General features: G+C 39.7%; 2 protein-coding genes and 1 long non-coding RNA gene across 24 annotated transcripts in view; 2 read left to right on the top strand and 1 right to left on the bottom strand.

Moving 5' to 3' along the window:
- The first annotated feature begins 1,169 nt into the window (after positions 1-1,169).
- On the top strand, positions 1,170-6,188 carry CB3H15orf61 (chromosome B3 C15orf61 homolog). Its single transcript, XM_042988559.1, has 2 exons — positions 1,170-1,605; positions 5,959-6,188. The coding sequence occupies exons 1-2, from the start codon at positions 1,260-1,262 to the stop codon at positions 6,084-6,086; spliced, it is 474 nt and encodes a 157-aa protein (XP_042844493.1). The 5' UTR covers positions 1,170-1,259; the 3' UTR covers positions 6,087-6,188.
- The window catches only part of LOC122239441, a 49,106-nt gene continuing 32,579 nt past the window's right edge, over positions 3,658-20,184 (bottom strand). For 2 of the 8 annotated variants that reach the window (XR_006218552.1, XR_006218554.1), the window contains exons 5-6: positions 14,757-14,823; positions 3,658-3,738 (exon numbers count right to left, since the gene is read on the bottom strand). This is a non-coding gene — a long non-coding RNA (uncharacterized LOC122239441). The other 6 variants (XR_006218550.1, XR_006218549.1, XR_006218551.1 and 3 more) reach the window with 6 other exon arrangements.
- The window catches only part of MAP2K5 (mitogen-activated protein kinase kinase 5), a 271,419-nt gene continuing 270,130 nt past the window's right edge, over positions 18,896-20,184 (top strand). For all 15 annotated transcript variants that reach the window (XM_042988550.1, XM_007084542.2, XM_042988549.1 and 12 more), the window contains exon 1: positions 18,896-19,602. In XM_042988550.1, coding sequence (XP_042844484.1) covers positions 19,468-19,602 — 135 coding nt within the window. In that variant the 5' untranslated portion in view covers positions 18,896-19,467. The remainder of the gene's footprint in view (positions 19,603-20,184) is intronic.

Raw genomic sequence — 20,184 nt, 5'->3', positions numbered from 1 at the left:
AAATAAAACATTAAAAAAAACTGTTAAAAAACCGGAAAAAGTAAAAACTAGCCACACTATCGTACATCCCAATAGTGGTCATATAGTGCTTATACATGATTCTTTTCTACATCCAATGCTTTCCAGACACATCATCTTCTTTATGTTTGGTTTCTCCAAAAAAGGTGAGTTTAGGACAAACTGGAAGAAATGTGTCTTTAGAAGCACGTGTTCATGGAGCGCCTGGGTGGCTCAGCCAGTTAAGCCTACCACTCTTGGTTTCAGCTCAGGTCATGATCTCCCGGTCTCTGGGGTTCAGGCCCTCCCTTTAGGCTCCCACTGGCAGCATGGAGCCTGCTCCGGATTCTCTCTCTCCCTCTCTCTGCCTTTCCCTCACCCACGCTGTCTCTGTCTCCGCCAAAATAAATGAACTTAAAAAAAAATTTTTTTTTAAAGCAGGTGTTTATAATACCTCAAGTGGCTGGGGAGTTTGAGAAAAGGTTTTCCTAAAGTAATAGATTGATAATGGGTGGCTGAGGATTATAAGGGTTTATAACTAAAAGGCTGGTTTGGCAGTCACCAAGCTTTAGTTGGGAAGGAGTGGGGGGGGGGGCATCTGGACAATGCACAGAGAGATGTGGGACGTTTTTAAAAATAAACTTTTTATTTTGAAATATGCGAAATAACAGTGAACATGACAGCGAAGACCTAAACATAAAAGTGCTTCCCGACTTCACCAGCCAGTGCAAATCTGGGGGCTTTTGGCCTTTAACTCGAGGTCACCTTCTCAAACATCTCCTCGACAACGCCATCTAAGAATCTCACTTGAGCCCAAAGCTTGGAAGAGAGATCTGGGTGTCAGTTCTGCCACTCACTAGGGTGGTTATTTGTTTTAAGCCTTAAATTTCCTCACACCCCTACCGATAAGCCCCCCAAGTCCCCTTCCCCTCCCCCCCGGGGCCCCAGGGTTGTTAACTACATGAGGTCACACGTGACGACTTAATTACCTCCTCGGCGCCGCTGACCCTTACTCCCGGCGCCGGTCACTGGGCCCGCCCCTCAAGCACCCTCCGCTCCTTCCGCGGGAGGCCGCAAGACCTTCGTGCGCACGCGCCACCGCGCCCCGGGGGGGGCTCTCGTGCACTCGCGCGGCGCCCACTGGGCGTCCCCGCCGCTCGCCCCGGGGCGCGGGCGCGCGCCCGCTCTGACGACTCCGCCCCCAGCGGCGCGCGCCCCACGGAGGCAGAGGGGCGGGGGCGGGGACGCGGGCGAGTCCGGCCATGGAACCCCTGCGGAGGGCCCACGAGGCTGCGCTCCGGCTGCTGCTGTGCCGGCCCTGGGCCTCGGGCGCCGCCTCCCGCCCGAAGCCCCGCGCCTCCGAGGTGCTGACGCGGCACCTGCTACAGCGGCGCCTGCCGCACTGGACCTCCTTCTGCGTGCCCTACAGCGCTGTCCGCAACGACCAGTTCGGCCTCTCGCACTTCAACTGGCCGGTGCAGGGCGCCAACTACCACGTCCTGCGTACCGGCTGCTTCCCTTTCATCAAGTACCACTGCTCCAAGGCCCCCTGGCAGGACCTGGCCGGGCAGGACCGGTTCTTCACGGCGCTCAAGGTCGTCAACCTGGGTGAGTGGCCCGGGTCGGTGAAACACGCCCCGCTGACAATGGGATCACTGTTTGCAAAGCACGCTGACAAACGTCGCTCAGAGGTCGAGACCCCGGCCCAAGGTCAGGCCACGTCAGCGCCGGGGAACCCTGCCTCGGCCCAGCGCAGGCTCTCCCGGGAGCACGCTCTCGGCACGTTTGGTTCGCCCCGCGCCGTTGGGTTTCCCGGACCCTGCCTCCGCGTCTCACCCACTCGGCAGCCTTCTAGGACTGGCCTTGGCCCTGGGCTTTTGTATTCCTACCTCCCCGCCCCCCTCCCCCAGCCCCCGGCCCCTACTCCCCAGTAGGTGCTTGTCGGGGCTCAGTAGTTGCTATTGAACCTTTCCCCGGAAAGCGGGGCTTTAGCCGAGGCCTGTGTCTAGGGATCACACTGCGTCACTGATGGGGAGGAGGCGTTCATTCTGTCCACACCTGCTGCAGCTCTTGGCCGGGAGGATACTTATATTGGGCAGTCAGAAAGAGGGTGTAAGGAAACGTCCACATTGGAAAGTGGCTCTGAAATTGAGAAATGCCTTATTGCATGGCAGGATTCGTTCATGACCATCATTCTCTTGAGTGCATTCATTATTATAAAAACTGCAACTACTTTCTAAGTTTGATTTTCTCTATGTGAAATCCTACCAAGTGCGTTCTACTGAAAGCACTAACGGTTTTCACCAGTCATATCAGCTTCCTCAGGTGCTAGGCCTAAAAGATATTTAAAAGATGGTACGTCTTTAATATTTCTGTATTTTCATGGGAATATTCTAATTCTGAAAGTATTTACTCTTGCTGGATGTTTATTTTCTTTTGGCTACTGACAGAAGAGGCATGAACATTGACATGGGTGTATCTTTTCTAGGTCAGTGAAAAATAGAGAGGCCTCAAGATGTTTTGTACCTATTAATAGGTAATATCATATTAATCCAGATTTTAGTAATTGAAAATCTGGACCTGGTAGCTGAACCATGTTACCCAACCAGTTTTTTAAAATCAGAATTTTTAAAACCAGAATTAAAGCTAAACCCCTGTGTATCTAATAGCTCGTTAAATTTAAACATGGTATTTATGTACTTTTGCTTATAATAACACATATGTCTCTCGTGGGATTTTTGAGCCATTGGTCTACTGGGACTGTCCTAGGTTCACTCCACCAAGGAGAAGATTATTTAGCAATGTGTATACCTTTAAAAGTTTGTTTGGCTGATGGACTATATAGAGCATGCCCACTAATTTTGAGGTTGATTCAAAGTTGAAGGGTGAGCACACTTAGAAGATTCAATTCAAAATTATTTGGAAAAATTGGAGTGATGACTAGATTCAAGATGAGGTTTATTTTAGCATTTTCAGAATCAGAAGCCATCATTCTTCCCAACTGGTAAGAGTTACAGGTTAGGAAAAGTATAATTGGTGGATTATAGGTAAACCATGAGCCAAATGCCTTCGAAAGAAAGTTTTCATTTAAAATTTAACACCTTAAGAACACCTGAACGGTTTGGAGCTTTCTTTTGCATATAGGTACAAAGAAATCCAAAGAAAATTAGGATACACAGAACAGTCTCACACAGAGAAGTGAAACCTTTTGAGGAAAGAAACAACAGTTGTAGTTTTTCTTTTTCTTTTTTTATGTGGAAGAGAAGGCTGAAGAGTGATGTAATGGTCTTCTGGAAATTCTAAAAATCCTGCCTACGTGGGAATAAGAGTTTTAAGTTAAACAAAAAGGAAAACTTTCTGCTCATGCATGCTTTAATTCGAATTGGCTTTTACTGATACAGGGAATTTTTTCCTGCACTTTTTAAAGAATAGTGTATTCACCAATTTGGTAATGTTTATTTTGTATTTTTGTCTTACGGTAGAGAATTAGATAATAGCTTCTTCCCTGTTCTGTGATGTACAAATTGCCCCTGTGGATCATCAACTACATATTCTATTAATAAAAATACTTAGGATTTTATTCCTCTTATTCCCTTCTAAATTAATAATTATCAGAGTAATTCATTTTTCCATTTTGTAAATAATAAAGATTTCTCTTTTACCATTTGTTCTCTTTCTCCTCTGTCTTCCCTTCAGTGGAAGCTGACATTTTACTGATGGTTTATCAGTCTGGGTATCCTGCTGGGAAGTAGATTGAGATTTAAGAAAAGCAACTTACCATTGGAATGAATGGGTAATCGGAGACTTGCTAAGAAGTTCTAATTTTTTTTAAGTGCTTAATTTGACAGTGGTTTACCTACTGTTCAGCTGACTCAAAATGAATTATTATGCAAAGAACTGACTTTCATGTTCATTTTGATGTTATGTTTCAGTCTGGGAAAAATTTAATTTCTCACAGAATTTTATAGACTTTATAGCATATGTGCCATAAAATTATTTTTTTTTATGTTTTAATTATGTCAGTGGCAAATCTTCTCATTTGGTGTATTAGCCTGACTGCATTAAATAGACTGCAGGAAAAAAGAAATAGAGAATTTTTGACTCCTGTATCACAACTCTATCCCTATCAAACAAAATTATTGATAGTGTTTCCTAGCTGTTTCTTAGTGAGAGGTAATGTAGTTATTATTAAACTGGTAATCTTTGATCAGTTCTCCATTTTAGCTGAAAAAATATGGACCATTGATTTGTGTGGTTTTTAAAACGTGCCAATATTTTAACTGGAAACTGATAAGTACGATCAAACAAGATTTCAGTTTCACCAGCCACCCCTTAAATTTATGTCCTTAGCGTTGGTTTAAAAGGCATATCTTATATATAATTTACTGTCAGTATATTTTAAAAATTAATACTTGTTCCTAGAACCTGTTTTTTTCTTACCCCATTGATTTTCAGCTTTAAAGTTGTGATGCCATATTTAATTTTTTATTTCAACTTATCTTTCTATTCTTCACTCATTTCTGCCTGTATGCTTCCCTAACCACACTCCACTTGCCTTTTTTTTTTTCCTGATAAAATTATTTATAAATAGCTTTATGATGCTAGTTTTTGTGGCTTTTTTGTGACATTCCCTTGAAGCATTTAGAGATTCTTTTGGGTATTACCAAGGCAAAGAAAGCAGTCAAAGATTTCATGGGCATTCCAGGGAACCCTGTGATAGTGACAAACTATGACCCAGTATATTCCTAAAAATAGAGAGGTGCCAGACTGAATGGGCATTTTTTTTCCTGTTCTCATTGCCAGATAGTGACGCTTCTCCTGATTAGTCTCTGGCATCACAGTGGTTGGAATGCAGCTTCAGGGAATAAGCACAAAGTAGTCCAGTGCACTCACTCAAAAAGAGCATAACGGCAGATATATTCTTGCAGAAAAATAAGAAAAAATTTAGCAATATGATTAGTGCTGAGCATGTGGTTTCCCTATTAGCTGGAAAGAGGGATTTTCCAAATGGACAGCTTGTCTTTTAAATTGTCTTTTTATGTCCAACTCCTACACGGTAACAATAAAATTACCACTGTGTCGAGCATACAATATTTGCTATTGATTCATATGCCTGTTGGTTTTATACATGTTTTTAATATGTCAGTAGTCATTGAATTTACATAAGTGCCTTAAAAAAGATAGGAACTGTGAAAGTTTGTTTTGTGTCCACTATAGTTTCATTTGCATGAGTGCTTAATCCATTATCTCTGGTTAGTAGGCTTAGTTCCATGAATCACAAATGGCAGCTAGTCTCAAATATAACAGCAAGATCTTATCAAATGGAAATACTCCAAAGAAGAAACATGTTGTTGGAATCTACTGAATACCTATTCCAAATAGGTTGAAACAAGGTTGTTTTCAAATCAGCTGTAAAAATACTAATGGGAGTATTTCTTATGGCTGTTATACTAAAATCTTCCTTGAGTTACGTTTTGCCTTAGGTTTTCAAGACAGCTCTTTGACCCAGTTTCTTTTAAGTTGTACAAAAAATTACTTTAACCATCAGTGTTGCTGTTTAACTTAACGCACAGTAAAGTTGACCTAGTAATTTAAGCTCAAGGCCAATAATCAGGAGCATCTACAACGAAATGAATGAATATTCTGTTTATTTGCAAAAAGAATATAAAATTACTTCATAATTACTTGGAAGTAATGAATTAGTGCTTATAAAGTGCTTTGAATTAAAGTTTAAACCAGCTTTATCTATAGTTTTAAAGATCTCTAGGCTCACATAGTTCCACAAACAGATGAAATTGAGCTCTTAGATAATGAGTCCATCTTCACTCATGTCTATATTTTTATAACTTTATAATTTGTTGACATTGCTGAAGAGTGCTTTGTGATTTGCACCATGACAAATATATTGATGCGTGATTAATAAGTATTGATGTTCATAAAAACATATCATTTGTTTTCTAGGTATTCCAACTTTATTGTATGGACTTGGCTCCTGGTTATTTGCTAGAGTCACAGAGACTGTGCATACCAGTTATGGACCAATAACAGTTTATTTTCTAAATAAAGAAGATGAAGGTGCCATGTACTGAAGGGTGAGCCTTGGAGAACATAAATATCGGTGGATTTTCTCTTGTGTGTATGTACAATATTTATTTTTGACCCTTTAAAATAAAACTTTTGCAAACACCTTTTTCTTTCTGTGGTGTCTGATTCTTTAAGATGAATCATTGCCTTCAAGAGGCAAAGCTTTTCATACATGGTTATATATTACATACTCAGTTTAGCCAATGGGAACTACAAATGCATGAGGCATACACCATTTTTCCCCTAGAATTAGGTTAAATTACAGATAAAAAATGATTACAACCTATATATATTCTATAGTTAGGTATTAACAATTTAAATCAACTCTTTGAAGAGAAAATAGAGACACCCATACAAAGAAGGACAGGGGAAAACCTTTTATATGACACTGGAAAAAGAAGTAGGGGAGTTTAGGATAAAGGTGGAGATAATACCATTGGCAAATCCAAAACTGATGAATTCTAATTGCAATCTGAAATCTAAACTCTTCGGCTGGCAGGATTTTAAATGGGAATGTTTTAAAGCCCTTGTGCCATTTACCTGGATGAGAGGTTCAGGTGTAATGTTGAAATTTCTTATCGTCTAAACCTCCAATACCATACTACTTTGAAAAAAAAAATAATGACTCTGGTTAATGTAAATGTAGCAAGATGAATGAAATTAAGACTTATTAAAAGTTAAAATAGCACGCTGATAAAGCTGTAAGAACAATTAAGATCTACAAAGACCCAGAAGAATAAATTTGGTGACTGTTTACAAAAGCAATTAGCTGAAATGGTACATATCCATACACTTATTGGTGATGGGAAATGGGCTGAAATTTTAAAGACCTGATGGCAGTTTTGTGTTAAGATTTTATTAAGTTAATTACGTTTTTGAAAGCAAAGTCATTTAAAAAAATTTATCCTTGGGGGTAGTTACAAAATACCCAGACGAATGGTAAATTTCAGAAATTTGGAGTAATTTAGGGAGAACTAAGTAGAACTATTTAATTTCTAAACCAATGGGTGTTTAAGATTTATGATCTCTCCCATAATTACAAACATACATTATATATCATTTTATGTTAATGTGTTGCTGATACTCTGCAAGTTTACACATTTTTGTAGCAAAATATTCTATACAATACAATCTAACCAACAACTGGGTGCTTACTTATGGCAAATCAGTAGAGAAAGTGACTGGAAGTGACTTGAAGTGAAAATACCAGAATGAAGTAATACAAACTGACTTCGTTCAAGGTGGTCATTTTAAATGAGCTACAGAGAGCGAGCTGTTCTTGAAATACATGTAGCATTCACTTGTCTAAAGGCAATTCTAAATAACACTTTAATCAAAGAAGTACTTATGCCCATATATTTAGTCCAGAAGAATATACTTGACACTAGTTAAATGAATAGCTTACACGAAGAAGATAGTGTTACATTAGACTTCATTAATAATAAAACTGACTATTAGCATTTTGCAAGGAAGGCTAGAACGGATTTCCCCTGTAATGGGCAAAGTTAAATAACTATAGCTCATAAGTTTTAAGTCAAATACTGCTCATTCACTGCTGCTGGTCTTGTCAATACTTGCTGTAAAGGTTTGGTCCCAGCACAAGGCTGATAAAATGGTTTTTAATTACCAGACTATAAATACAGCTTTTCAGTAGAGTTGCACTTCTTTTCACACTGGCCTGTTTGATTTCTGATAATTTGTACTGCTGACTCTGCTTACCTGTTTTTCAATAGCTACAGTCAGTGTGACTTCTTGTCCATATGGTGATAGGTAAGTCTCCTTGGAGAAGATCTTTGACAAACTACCCTATTGATCTCTGTAATTCTCTGCTGCTTGCAGCATTAAATAGAGCCTTGATTTCTTGTCTCATGTGCTCACTGTGTAACAATTAAGCAAATGTAATATTTTCTTGTATTACATGAAAATCAATAGACCTCTTGCTCTCATGGAGTTGATCATAGTGAAGGATGAACTCAACGATGGCTAAGGGCATGGTTCAAATATTAAAATATCATTCACTGGATTTATTAAGTCTTATAGTGAACCTTTTAGTCTAAAAATGCTCCCCATTGAACAGTAATGGTTTTTCCTTTAAAGTGGAAAATACGTGGAAGCACTGTGGCCTTAAAGGGATAAAGTATAAATGCTGGAAGTCAGGAAATTGATTCTATTTTTAGTATCAGTGCTGTATTACTTTTTGACCTCAAGCTAATAACTCTACTCCTTTGTGTCTTAAGTTTTTTCCACCTGTAATCTGAGAAGACCAAAACAAGAAGGCTTTCTACTTTAAAATGTATCATAAATATGCTCGTAAGCAAATGCCAGTTTTATTTCAGTAAAGGCTGTTTTTGTAATCCTCATTCTTCTGTTCCATATCTATTTGTATGTATGTAAAAGACTTCATTAATCAAAGGATTTAAAAATAAGGTGAGAGGAAGAAAGGGGACACATTGAAGGCATTTTATGGGTGTGCACATGCTGATTACACCTGAGGTTGCAAGCAGGGTTCTGAGCTGACCCTGCTGCCCTTCGGGATATTAGGAATATTCTTAGTTGATGAAACAACCAAAAACAGCTTTTCTGCCAATACTTAACTTCCTTGATGGGATTTTGTCTCAAAAATCAAGCAAAACTATTTTTTAACGAAGATGTGTTTTTGGTATAAAATTTCTTAAATCTCCCATTGTTATTTCTGTGCAAATCAATTAGCAAGTATTGGAAGAAATTTCCAGTCAGAATGTTTAGTTCCTGCATAAGCTGTGAACTACTGTAAAGATGCAGTAAGAATTGGGGGCATGAAAGAGGTTGCTAATGTAAAAATCCCTAGTTTTTCAGCACTAATGTCTTAACATAGCCAATTGTACAGTTATTTCTTTTATCACACAAATTTGGTCACTCATATTTTGCTAATTGTTGACTTCAGTAAAAAATCAAAACAATTTTAATTATTAAAGGCCATATATATTTCTTTTAAGATGTACATTTTGTTTTTTATCATATTTATAGTCACTCAAAACTATAATCAAGAACATGTATAATGCTTCACGAAAATATCTCTTAATTCTGTTAAATGAGGAATGATGTTTAAATGAGTGGGGTGACCTACAGACAAGGATCTTGGTTTCATTTCATTTAAAAGCTAATGCAGATAACAGAAACCTTATCTAAAGCGGGTAGATCGGGTATCTCCTTTTTTTCAGCACTTACATTCAGACAGTAATGATGTTTGAGGGCATCTTAACCTAAACAAGTACTTAGCATTACATCTCACCTGGGTCAACAGTCTAGGGTATCAAAGTTAAACTGTGTTACTGTAAATTAATGGAAAATGTAACTGCACTTTGCCGAAAGATCAATGTCCAATAAAGGCTGCACAATCAAATCTTGTTGCAATGATTGAGGTCTTTAATTGCCTTTCAAAGATAAGGTAGTAATCAACACAGCTTTAACTGATTTTTTTACTAGTTCAATTACATGCTAATGACTAGTGCCAAGTCAGAATCTTTAACTACTTATACTTATTAAATCTTATGTTAGTAATGAAAAATTACTTTCGCTACACAATCGATAGAACACAAATCTTAATTACTATATTTCACTTTTGTACTATTCTATGTACTTGACAAATGTTTCACAAGAGCTTTCCCAACAATAAGAAGTATTATTAGTAGTGACCATGGTCCACAGAGTATTTTTTCAATATAAATTGGAGAAGAGATGCTGAGAAAATTTTTTTCTTTAAACGAAAATGTGGCTAAAATAGTTTCCGCTGACACAAGTTTGGCCCTTCAGCTACTTTTGAGACCTCTGCTCTGCTAATTGAGAATACACTTAATTCAGCTGGGATAACATAAATGTAGATTGTTTTTAGTGTGTTTCTAAAAGTTCAGTTAGTTTTCTAGTAAAGAAATTGATTTCATGTAGAGCCTGCTGTAAAATTCTCCTATTTGGGGAAAGGATAAGTTAGTAAAGGGAAATGAGAAATGAAAAAAAAAAAAGATAAATTGGATTTCATCAAGGTGAAAAATTCTTGTGCTTCCAAGGATACTATCAAAGTGAAAACACAGCTGATGGTATGGGAGAAAATATTTGCAAATCACATATCTGATAGGGGACCTGTAGCTAGAATATATAAAGAACTCTTGTAACTCAGCAACCCAATTGAAAAATGGATTTGAACAGACATTTCTGCAAATAAGTTCTACAACTTTTGGCTACTAAGCACATGACAAGATATTCAACATTAACTGTTAGGGCAATGCAAATCAAAACCATAATGAGAGGGGGCACCTGGGTGGTTCATTCAGTTGAACACCTGGCTCTTGATTTCAGCTCAGGTCATGATCTCACAGTTTGTGGCTTTGAGCCCCATGTTGGGCTCTGCCCTATCAGCGCGAAGCCTGCTTGGGATTCTCTCTTTCTCTCTCTCTGCCCCTCAAAGACAGATGATAACAAGTGTTGGCAAGGATGTGGAGAAACTGGAACCTTCATGCATTACTAGTGGGAATGTAAAATGATACAGCCACTTTGGAAAAGTTTGGCAGTACCTCAAAATATTAAGCATGAAGTTACCATATGACCCAGCAATTCTATTGCGAGGTATATACTCTAGAGAACTGAAAACAAATGTTCACACAAAAACCTGTACACAAATGTTCATAGCAGCATTGTTCATTCTAGCCAAAAAGTGGAAACTACACAAATAGCCACCAACGGAAGAATGAATACATAAAATGTGTCATATTCACATTATTATGGGAATAACTGGAATATTAGTCAAAAAAGAGAAGGATACACTGATAAACACCACAGCATTGACGGAGCTTGAAAACATTGTGCTAAGTGAAAGAAGCCAGTCGTAAAGACCACCTATTACATGATGCCATTAATATGAAATGTCCAGAACAAGCAAATCTACCAAGACAAAGAGGATTAGTGATTACCTAGGGATGGGGAGGTTGGGAGGAAATGGGCAGCGACTGTTAATGGGTATGGGGTTTCTTTTTGGGGTAATGAAACTGTTCTAAAATTGATTGTGGTAATGGTTGCATGAGCCCATGACTATACTCAAACCATGGAAATGTACACTTTAAATGGAAGACCATGTGGCATGTGAATGATCTCTCAATAAAACTGTTAAAAATTTAGTAAAGCGGGGAGGGGAAATGGGCAGTTAGTATTTAATGGCAGTACGGTTTCCATTTTGCAAGAGGAAAAGAGGCCTAGAGATAGTACTGATGTTTGCACAATAATGTGAATGGTCATGTGACTAGATACTGCTGAACTGTATACTTCAACATGGTTAACATGGTAAACTCGGTGTTCTGTGGATTTTACCACAAATAAAAGTAATTTTTAAAATTTAGTAAAGGACTTAATATTACTATAATGGAATGTAACTGCATGATTTCTGTAGAAAATAACAGAGTTTAGAAACATGTTAGAGATTAAAAGAGGTAAAACATGCTAACATCATTTTATACTTTGCAGTCTTGGCATTTAAAACTTTTTAATTATGAAACCTACTTTTAATTAAGTAGATGAAATCTCATTTGGGATCATTTTTCGGTAGCATTAAGGATATACTTTTATATCCTTATTATATACTTTTATCCTAAAACGAACACAATGTTGTATGTCATTCTTCAGTATAAAAATACATACACACGTGCATAAAGAAATGTGATAAGATTGAAGATCAGACCAAAGAAAAGCACGTAAAATGTTAGTAAATGAAAATATCCTCTTTTAGATCCGAGTTGCTGGGTAAAGAATATTAGCTACTACTAGTATGAGGTGTTATATAGTATTGCTTATAGCTATTTTAGTTGCACTTATATCATTTTAAATACAGTTTATGAACATTGTACTACTCCATTATATTATTAATTTATCTTCAGTGATATTTATAGTATCAATTTAAAAGCAGTAAAACTTCATGAAAAGTAGCTTAAACACAAGGATTTTGATAAACAAAAGCTTCCAGTTTTTAAAAGCAAATCATGGAAGCTGTACTTCTTAAAGAAGATGTAAAGTTTCTGTATTGTTGTTGATGATAGAATTATGAACCTTATAAACTCAGTATTTTTTAGTTAACCTAAATACATAAATCTATTTGAATTCATCTTATGAAAAGAGATATGTCATTAGATATATGATCATTATATGCTTTAGTGATTCATGGACCTTGTTACATACATGCTTTGTAATGTATGAATTATTTAGTAAGAAAAATCACAATAATTTTGTTGTTACTCAAAAATTTATGGGTTGGCAGAAACAATTATGCAGCCCCTGAAGCTGGTATGTTAAGGTAACATCATTAACACTATGTAGTATGATTTTTTTAGTAGTTGCTTGACATAACCTTTGCTGCTGCTAGAATAGATCAGTAATTTTATAACAATCTGTCTGTAAACAGAACATTGAATTTATTAACCACAAGGTGATTCATTTTACTCTATTTTCATATAAGTGCATAATTTAAAATCAGACCTAAAAAGTGGTCTACCCAAACTCTAAAGGAAGAATATAAAAACATACAAAATGAAAATTAATACTCTCCTAGGTTAAAATTTTTAACTCCATTTAATAAAAGTGGATATTTTCATTTCAAAAAATGTATATGTTTAAGAATTGAATGAAAGTCCATGAAGATAGGAGATTATCCTGTAACCTTTATTTCTTTCTCTCTTTTAAAATTCATCCATATTAAGTAGGCTCCACACCCAATGTGGGGCTTGAACTCACAGCTCTGAGATCAAGAGTCACAGGCTCTACCGACTGGACCAGCCAGCACCCACCCGTCTTATAGCCTTTTTTATTACGTATGATATTAACGCCCCTGCTGTGAGATGAAACCAACATTTTAGTTTTTTATGCTTTCAAATTTCCAACATTAAAAGATGAAGGAACCAAGAATTTTAAAGTTTGGATAAAAATCTAAACAGTGTCACCTAATTTTACATTACATTTAAAAATCAAAATTCGGGGCTCCTGGGTGGCTCGGTCAGTTGAGTGGCCGACTTCGGCTCAGGTCATGATCTCATGGTTCGTGGGTTTGAGCCCTGCGTCGGGCTCTGCACTGACTGCTTGGAGCCTGGAACCTGCTTCGAGTTCTGTGTCTCCCTCTCTCTGTTCCTCCCCCACTCATGCTTTATGTCTCTCTCTCTCAAAAATGAATAAACATTCAAAAAATAAAAAATAAAAATAAATAAATAAATAAATAAATAAATAAATAAATAAATAAATAAATAAGGCTCTTTGTGGAATGAATGTGTGATGATTCAAAATTAAAAAGAAAACTTGTCTTCATCTTTAAGAGTTTTCAGAAAAGGATACTTTAACTGGAGATCCTATGGATTATTTGCAAGAACAGCAACAAGTTTTGAAATACTTCACATGTCATGAATTAACTTACACACTTATGGAGTCTGAAAAAATAAAAGACTGGAATCTTGTTGCATTATCCTTTTGAGGCATTTCAGACTGTTTTCTCATACAGAAATGTTGCTATTTTATTTTATTTTATTATTTAATTTTTTAAAATGTTTCTTTTATTCTTTTTTTTAAATGTTTATTTACTCTTGAGACAATGCGAGAGACAGAGTGCAAGCAGCAGAGGGACAGACAGAGGGAGGCACAGAATCTGAAGTGGGCTCCAGGTTCTGAGCCATCAGCCCAGAGCCCAATGCGGGGCTCAAACTCACGAACCAAACTGTGAGATCATGACCTGAGCCAGTCAGACGCTTAACCGGCTGAGCCACTCAGGCGCCCCTCTTTTATACTTTGAGAGAGGGAGAACACAAACAGGGGAGGGTCAGAGAGAAGATAGGGAGACACAGAATCCAATCCAAAGCAGGATCCAGTCTCTGAGCTGTCAGCACAGAGCCCGATGCAGGGTTCAAACCCACAAAATGTGGGATCATGAACTGAGCCATTTTTTTTACTACGGTAGCCTTTTTTATTACGTAAAAAAGCCATCCAGCCGCCTCAAGAAATGTTGCTATTTTAAAGTCAAACGGAATGACATGTAGAAGTAAATGAAGTAAAACATTAAACAGAAAGTACTAGGATCAGTTAGACTTACTCACTTTAAGCAGAACTAGAAATAATATGTTAGTAACTAGAAGACAAGAATGTTTTAATTGAGTTGGCCAAACATGGAATAGGTTCCCTCTTGAGGCAGTGAGTCTGTTGTTGGATATGTTCAGAGAGGCTGCATGACCATTCCTTAGGTAGACATGGAGAGAATTCTTGAATTGTGCAGAGGACAACATTGGTGATTTTGTCAGTTTCCTTTAACCCTGAAATTTTATTATCATTCTTGCATGCATGCCTATCTCTGATTCCAAATCATGCTATTTAGTTTGTTTTTTATTGCTGTTCTACTATATGTGTAATACAAAGAACCTTGTTTTAAAGATAAAATATATGGTTTAAGTTCTTGTACCAATACCAGTTAAACGACTGAGAAAAATTAGAGCTTTCTAAATCTTAGTGTCTTCATGTACAGAAGGAGGAGTTTAACTAATACTTACATAGTATTTATTTGTGCCAAGTCCTAGACTAAGCACTCTATACATATTAACTCACTTAATCCTCTCTTAACGGCCCAGTGAGTTTGGCACTGTTTTTATGCCTATTTTTTAGCTGTAGAAATCACGAAGTCTTACCCAAGGTCACACATAGTGAGTGTTCCTCCAGTCCTTGCAATCTGTCTATGGAGTCCGTGGTCGTAACCTACAATGCATAGACAATTTTGTCACATTATGGATGTGGAAGTATTTGCAAGCTATAAAGTGCCAGAAAAATGTGAAATATATTTTGTTAATACAAACAAAATAATACAGATATGTTTAAACAATGAAAAGAAGGAAGTAATAAAGCTTAAGTGATTTGTAGGGACAGCAGCCTACTTTATCTAAAAGAAAATATATTACGCAGAAATTCAATCTAATGACATTAAAAAAAATTTTTTTAATGTTTATTTATTTTTGAGAGAGAGAGAGAGAGCACACAAGCAGGGGGAGGGCAAAGAAGGAGACAGAATCTGAAGCAAGCTCCAGGGTCTGAGCTGTCAGCACAGCTCCCCATGCGGGGCTCGGACTCACAAACTGTGAGATCATGACCTGAGACAAAGTCAGATGCTTAACTGACTGAGCCATTCAGGCACCCCAACATTTGAAAATTTTTTAAATATTTATTTATTTTGAGAGAGAGAGAGCGCGCGCCCAGGCACAAACACAAGTGGGGGAGGGGCAGAGGGAAGGAGGGACAGAATCCCAAGCAGGCTCCACACCCTCAGCTCAGAGCCTCACAAACTGTGAGATCATTAAATTAATGAATTAATTCATTTTAGAACATCTAAAATCCATAGCATCTGGCACATACTAGGTGCTCCGTGACTGTTAAACTGTTGTTTCTGCTTCTGTGCGAGTGCTGGACTTGTCTCACTGTTCTTTTTTTCCTTTCTGCCAAAACAGGAGAGAATAAACTTCCCTGTCACGCTTTTAGGGGTTTATCTGTGCTCATTTTTGTTCATGCCTCTTCATGTTCTTTTTTTACAAACTAAAGGATATTAGGCAACATGAAGAAAATGTTTATGGTTTAGTTGTTGTTGCTATTGTAAATTATATAATTATATCCTCTTGCAAGTAATATTCCCAAGACACGATTGCTGGTGTGTTTAGATTTACAGAAAAATTGCAAAGGTAGTACAGAGTTCCTTATAAACCCTCATCCAGATTTCTCTGATATTAGCACCTCATGTAACTTAGTTGCCAAAAGATATCAACACTGGTTCATTATTGCCAACTGAACTGCAGATTCTGTGCAGATTTCACCAGCTTTTCATTACTGTTCTTTTCCTGTTGCAGGATTCCATTGAAGGTCTCAGACTGCATTCGGTCATCATGTCTTCTTAGTCTTCTCAGGTCTGCGAACAGTTTGTTTTTTATGACCTTGACAGTTTTAAGGAGTACTTGTCAGGTATTATGTAGAATGTCCCTCAATTTCGGTTTGTCTGATGTTTTTCTTATGATTAGATTGGGGTCATGAGTTTGGGGGACAAGACCACAGAGGTCAAGCGCCCTTCTTACTGCATCATATTAGACAGCACATGATCCCAACATGACTTATTACTGGGGATGTTAACCTTGACCGCTTGGTTGGGATGGTGTCTGCTAGGTTTCTCCACCGTAAAGTTACTGTTTTCATCCTCTATTTTCATCATGTTCTTTTAAATCAAAATTAATCAACAAATATTTGAGCTTTATACATAAGGGCCCACAGTAGGCCCTGAAGGAGGTAAGTGGAATTCTCGAACACAGGAGGCAATCAATATTTGCTATAAAATCTGTAGTTCTTTGGGAGTCTATAATGATTGTTGTCGCAGTCTTTTTTTTTTTTTTAATTTTTTTAACGTTTATTTATTTTTGAGACAGAGAGAGACAGAGCATGAACAGGGGAGGAGCAGAGAGCCCGACGCGGGGCTCGAACCCATGGACCGTGAGATCATGACCTGAGCTGAAGTCGGACGCTTAACCGACCAAGCCACCCAGGCACCCCTGTTGTCGCAGTCTTGATGGTGGAAAAGCAAAGGAGCAAGTGAGGCTCAAGACAGGCAGGAGGTGCACAGGGCAGTTGCATTCTTATTCTTCAGTCCACTTTGCCTTCAGGATCCATTCATTCACTCAACACCTATTATTCAAGTGCCTGCTATGTGCCAGGTACTATTTTAGGTACTAGGGGCATGGCAGTGAATAAAAAAAACACATATAGTTCCCTCCCCTCATTAAGTTATAGTTTACTGGGGAGACAGGCAAATGAGTAAAACCTGTGACATGTTAGATACGTGCTAGGAGAAAAATAAACTGGCTTGTATCTATGAATGGAGTGTTTTGGGGGCTGGTTTGTAATTGCCATAGTGTGTGCTAAAGGAAGGCTGCAATTAGAAGGTAACGTTTAAGTCAAGACCGGCAGAATGTGCTTTTCCAGGCACGGTGTCCATAGGCACTTACCGCGGTCCAGCAGTAGGGGCGCCTGTGTGGCTCAGTTGGTTAAGCGTCCGACTCTTGGTTTCTGCTCAGGTCGTGATCTCATGATCTCACTGTTGGGTTCATGAGCTCAAGCTTTGCATCAGGCTCTCTGCTGTCAGCACAGAGCCCACTTCAGATCCTCTGCCTTGCTCTCTCTCTGCCTTTCCCTTGCTTGTGCTCTTTCGCTGTCTCTCTCAAAATAAATACACTTAAAAGAAAAAAAAAAAAAGAATGGTCCAGCAATAGAATTCTAAAACTAGAATTACTGTATGACCCAGCAATTCCACTTTGGGGTATATCTCCATCCAGAAGAATTGCAAGTACAAATTGGGTTGGTTTTCCCCATAGTACTATGAATTAAAAAGCTGTTTTAACAAATAATAGGTTCATAGAAAATCTCCAGTTTTGTGGTCTATATTCTCAAATAATAGGAAATGAACTTTCAATAAAAAAGTACATGGGTACCTTGGGCAAACTGTTTATTTCTCACAGGACTGAGGTACGGGTGGAAAAGGGCAATTTCAGAATATCTGGAGCATCTGATTAAATGAATTTCTACCTAAGCTATTAATTTACAGTAACTAAAAAAGAGACAATTTATCTCCTATGTGGACTTTTGAATTAAATATAAAAGAAACTCAAGCAGAGAAATATATGCACAAAAATTTTTGGTGTTCTACTTAAACTAACCAACATTTAAATTATTTTTTCTCTTGCATGAATAAATTCTGAGTGTGAGGGGGGGAAATGATCACTCCTCTCCCACCGATTTTATATAAAATTCAGCACTCTAAAGCGACATGAGCACGTTCATTAGCAGGAGATTATGGTCCAACCTACACAATGCGATTTGTAAACAAACTTTTATATAGAAACCATAGATCAACACAATTATGCATTTTAAAATCTGAGGTTAACAAGGCATTTAAAACAACCGAGGGTTATTGCTACTGCCTGTGGTATCACCGATTGTGTAAACATTGCTATCTGGTTGAAATTTTACGGACTAGACCAGATATTTTCTGCAATGATTTAATAAGAGAACAGGGTGCCAGTACTCCAGCTGTCCCCTGGCAGTTAAACTCTTCCCTGAATTTTTTTTTTTCTTTTACTGTTGCTTTTAAATGGGGGGGGGGGGCTGTTTGCTATTTCAGGGCAATCGTGGGGTAAAAGAACAACAAAAAAATCATACACTGTTTGCTCAAGTGGGAGGAAGACTATGATAATTCTGTATCTGTGGAGTGGAAGAAGGGGAAAACAGTGTTGAGTTCTTGCCTTACTCTTGATTTGGTGCACAAACCCCGTCAAGGTAAAGGGCTTGACAAAGTAGGTATAAAGGCGAGGTGGAGTTTCGTCTTTCTGGGGCTTCCGCCAACAGTACGCAATTTTAAGACGACAGTTGGGCTGGAGTCCGCCAAAAGCCCAGCTTAGTTTCCTCCTTCGTTTGCTAGATGGTTTCACCCGGCTGCCTTTAACGAGGGTCGCGAGTGGAAAAGAAAGGAGCGTCACTCGGTCGCCGCGGGCGACCACGGGCCGACGGAGACCTCCCGACGGGCCAGCCTAGCCCGGCCCTCGTGCTCGTCCCCGCCCCTCGCGCTCGCTCCTCGGGTCCCGCCCGCCGGGGCGCGGTGGCGGGGCTGGCCGGGAGCTGCCCTCATCCAACATGGCGCCGCGGGAGGCGGGTCCCTCTCTCCGGCTCCCGGGGTTCCGGTGCCGTGCGTTTTGGTTCCGGAGTAACAGTGCCCTCGCCGCGCCTTCCTTCTCCTTTTGCCGCTGCCGCTGCCGCCGCAGCCGGAACGTTCGGCCCGGGCGGCTGGGGCCGGGCCCGCGCGCGCCGCGCCCTCTGACTCGGGGTGGGGAACAGGATTCGCTTCCCGACGGAGGGCCCTCCTCGACTCTCGCTTGGTTTGGCGGCCCCGGGTCTCCTTCGAAACAGCCCCCGACTGAGTCCCCTCCAGTCGGGGACCCTCCCCTCTCCACTAAGGAAGAGTGGACACCTGCCGCTCTGTCTCCCTAAAACGGGGTCATCTCCTCACACCCACACAGACGGCAGGGGGCTTCACGATCCGGTTCGCCCTCTTTCCCAACTCCAGAACCCTCTGACCCCCGTTAGTTTATATTGGCCCCTGCCTCGTGCCCCGTCCACGCTCACAGAGAGGCAGCCCCAACCCCATACAGGCTGGGCCTGGCTTGCTGCCTGCGGGTCCCTTCCAGACCATCCCTCTTCTTCACTCCCCCGACCCCCTGCCCTGTTCCCCTCCGTCCCCTTGTCACCCTTTGGAGTCCTCGCCTAACCAGGATCCAGTGGGTACCTCCTGCCCCAGGATGTGAGCCCCTGTAACCTGTAATGCTGTGGCTGGCCTTTGGCCCCTTCCATGCCATGGAGAACCAGGTGCTGGTGATTCGTATCAAGATTCCAAATAGTGGCGCGGTGGACTGGACAGTGCACTCCGGGCCGCAGTTACTCTTCAGGGATGTGCTGGTGAGTGGTAATCTCAGTGTCCAAAACCCATTGAGGAGGGCGCAGGGATTTGTGGGGTAGTCAGCACCTTGACCGCTGAATCTCAGCCTGGTTGCCCAAGCTAGTGGCCGTGGCCATTGCTGGCCTCCTGTGGGGGCAGTTTTATTGCTTCCACGACAGACATTGATTAATTGCATGGACTGAAATCTGGCAAATGTGCAGGACCCTGGGGAAATAGAGATGAATCAGATTGAACCCCTGCCCTCAAGGAGCTCGCAGCTGGACTGGGACATACACACAGAAGCATCAACTGGATGCAAAAAGCTGAGTCTAGAAGTTTTTTTTCCCCTAAGTGTTTCTCGGAATGTCCCTGGCCAGATTCCAGCCATGTCTTTCTACAGAGTTCCCTGAACTTGGTGACCAATAGGGAAAGAGAAACTAGGCAACTGGAAATTACCATGTTTCAACAAACCCAAGGTGCCATTGGTTTTAAGATACTATTTTGTGTACCACTCAGAAAGAAAAAAAAACAAAACAAAAACACTGCCTGTTAAACTGTGACATGCTGTGCATTATACAAAAGCAGCCCAATTTCAGAGATGT

Source organism: Panthera tigris, chromosome B3 (assembly GCF_018350195.1).
Source record: "Panthera tigris isolate Pti1 chromosome B3, P.tigris_Pti1_mat1.1, whole genome shotgun sequence".
Classification (NCBI taxonomy): domain Eukaryota; kingdom Metazoa; phylum Chordata; class Mammalia; order Carnivora; family Felidae; genus Panthera; species Panthera tigris.
The sequence above is the reverse complement of the archived record's forward strand: the minus strand, read 5'-3'. Positions and strand labels throughout refer to the sequence as shown.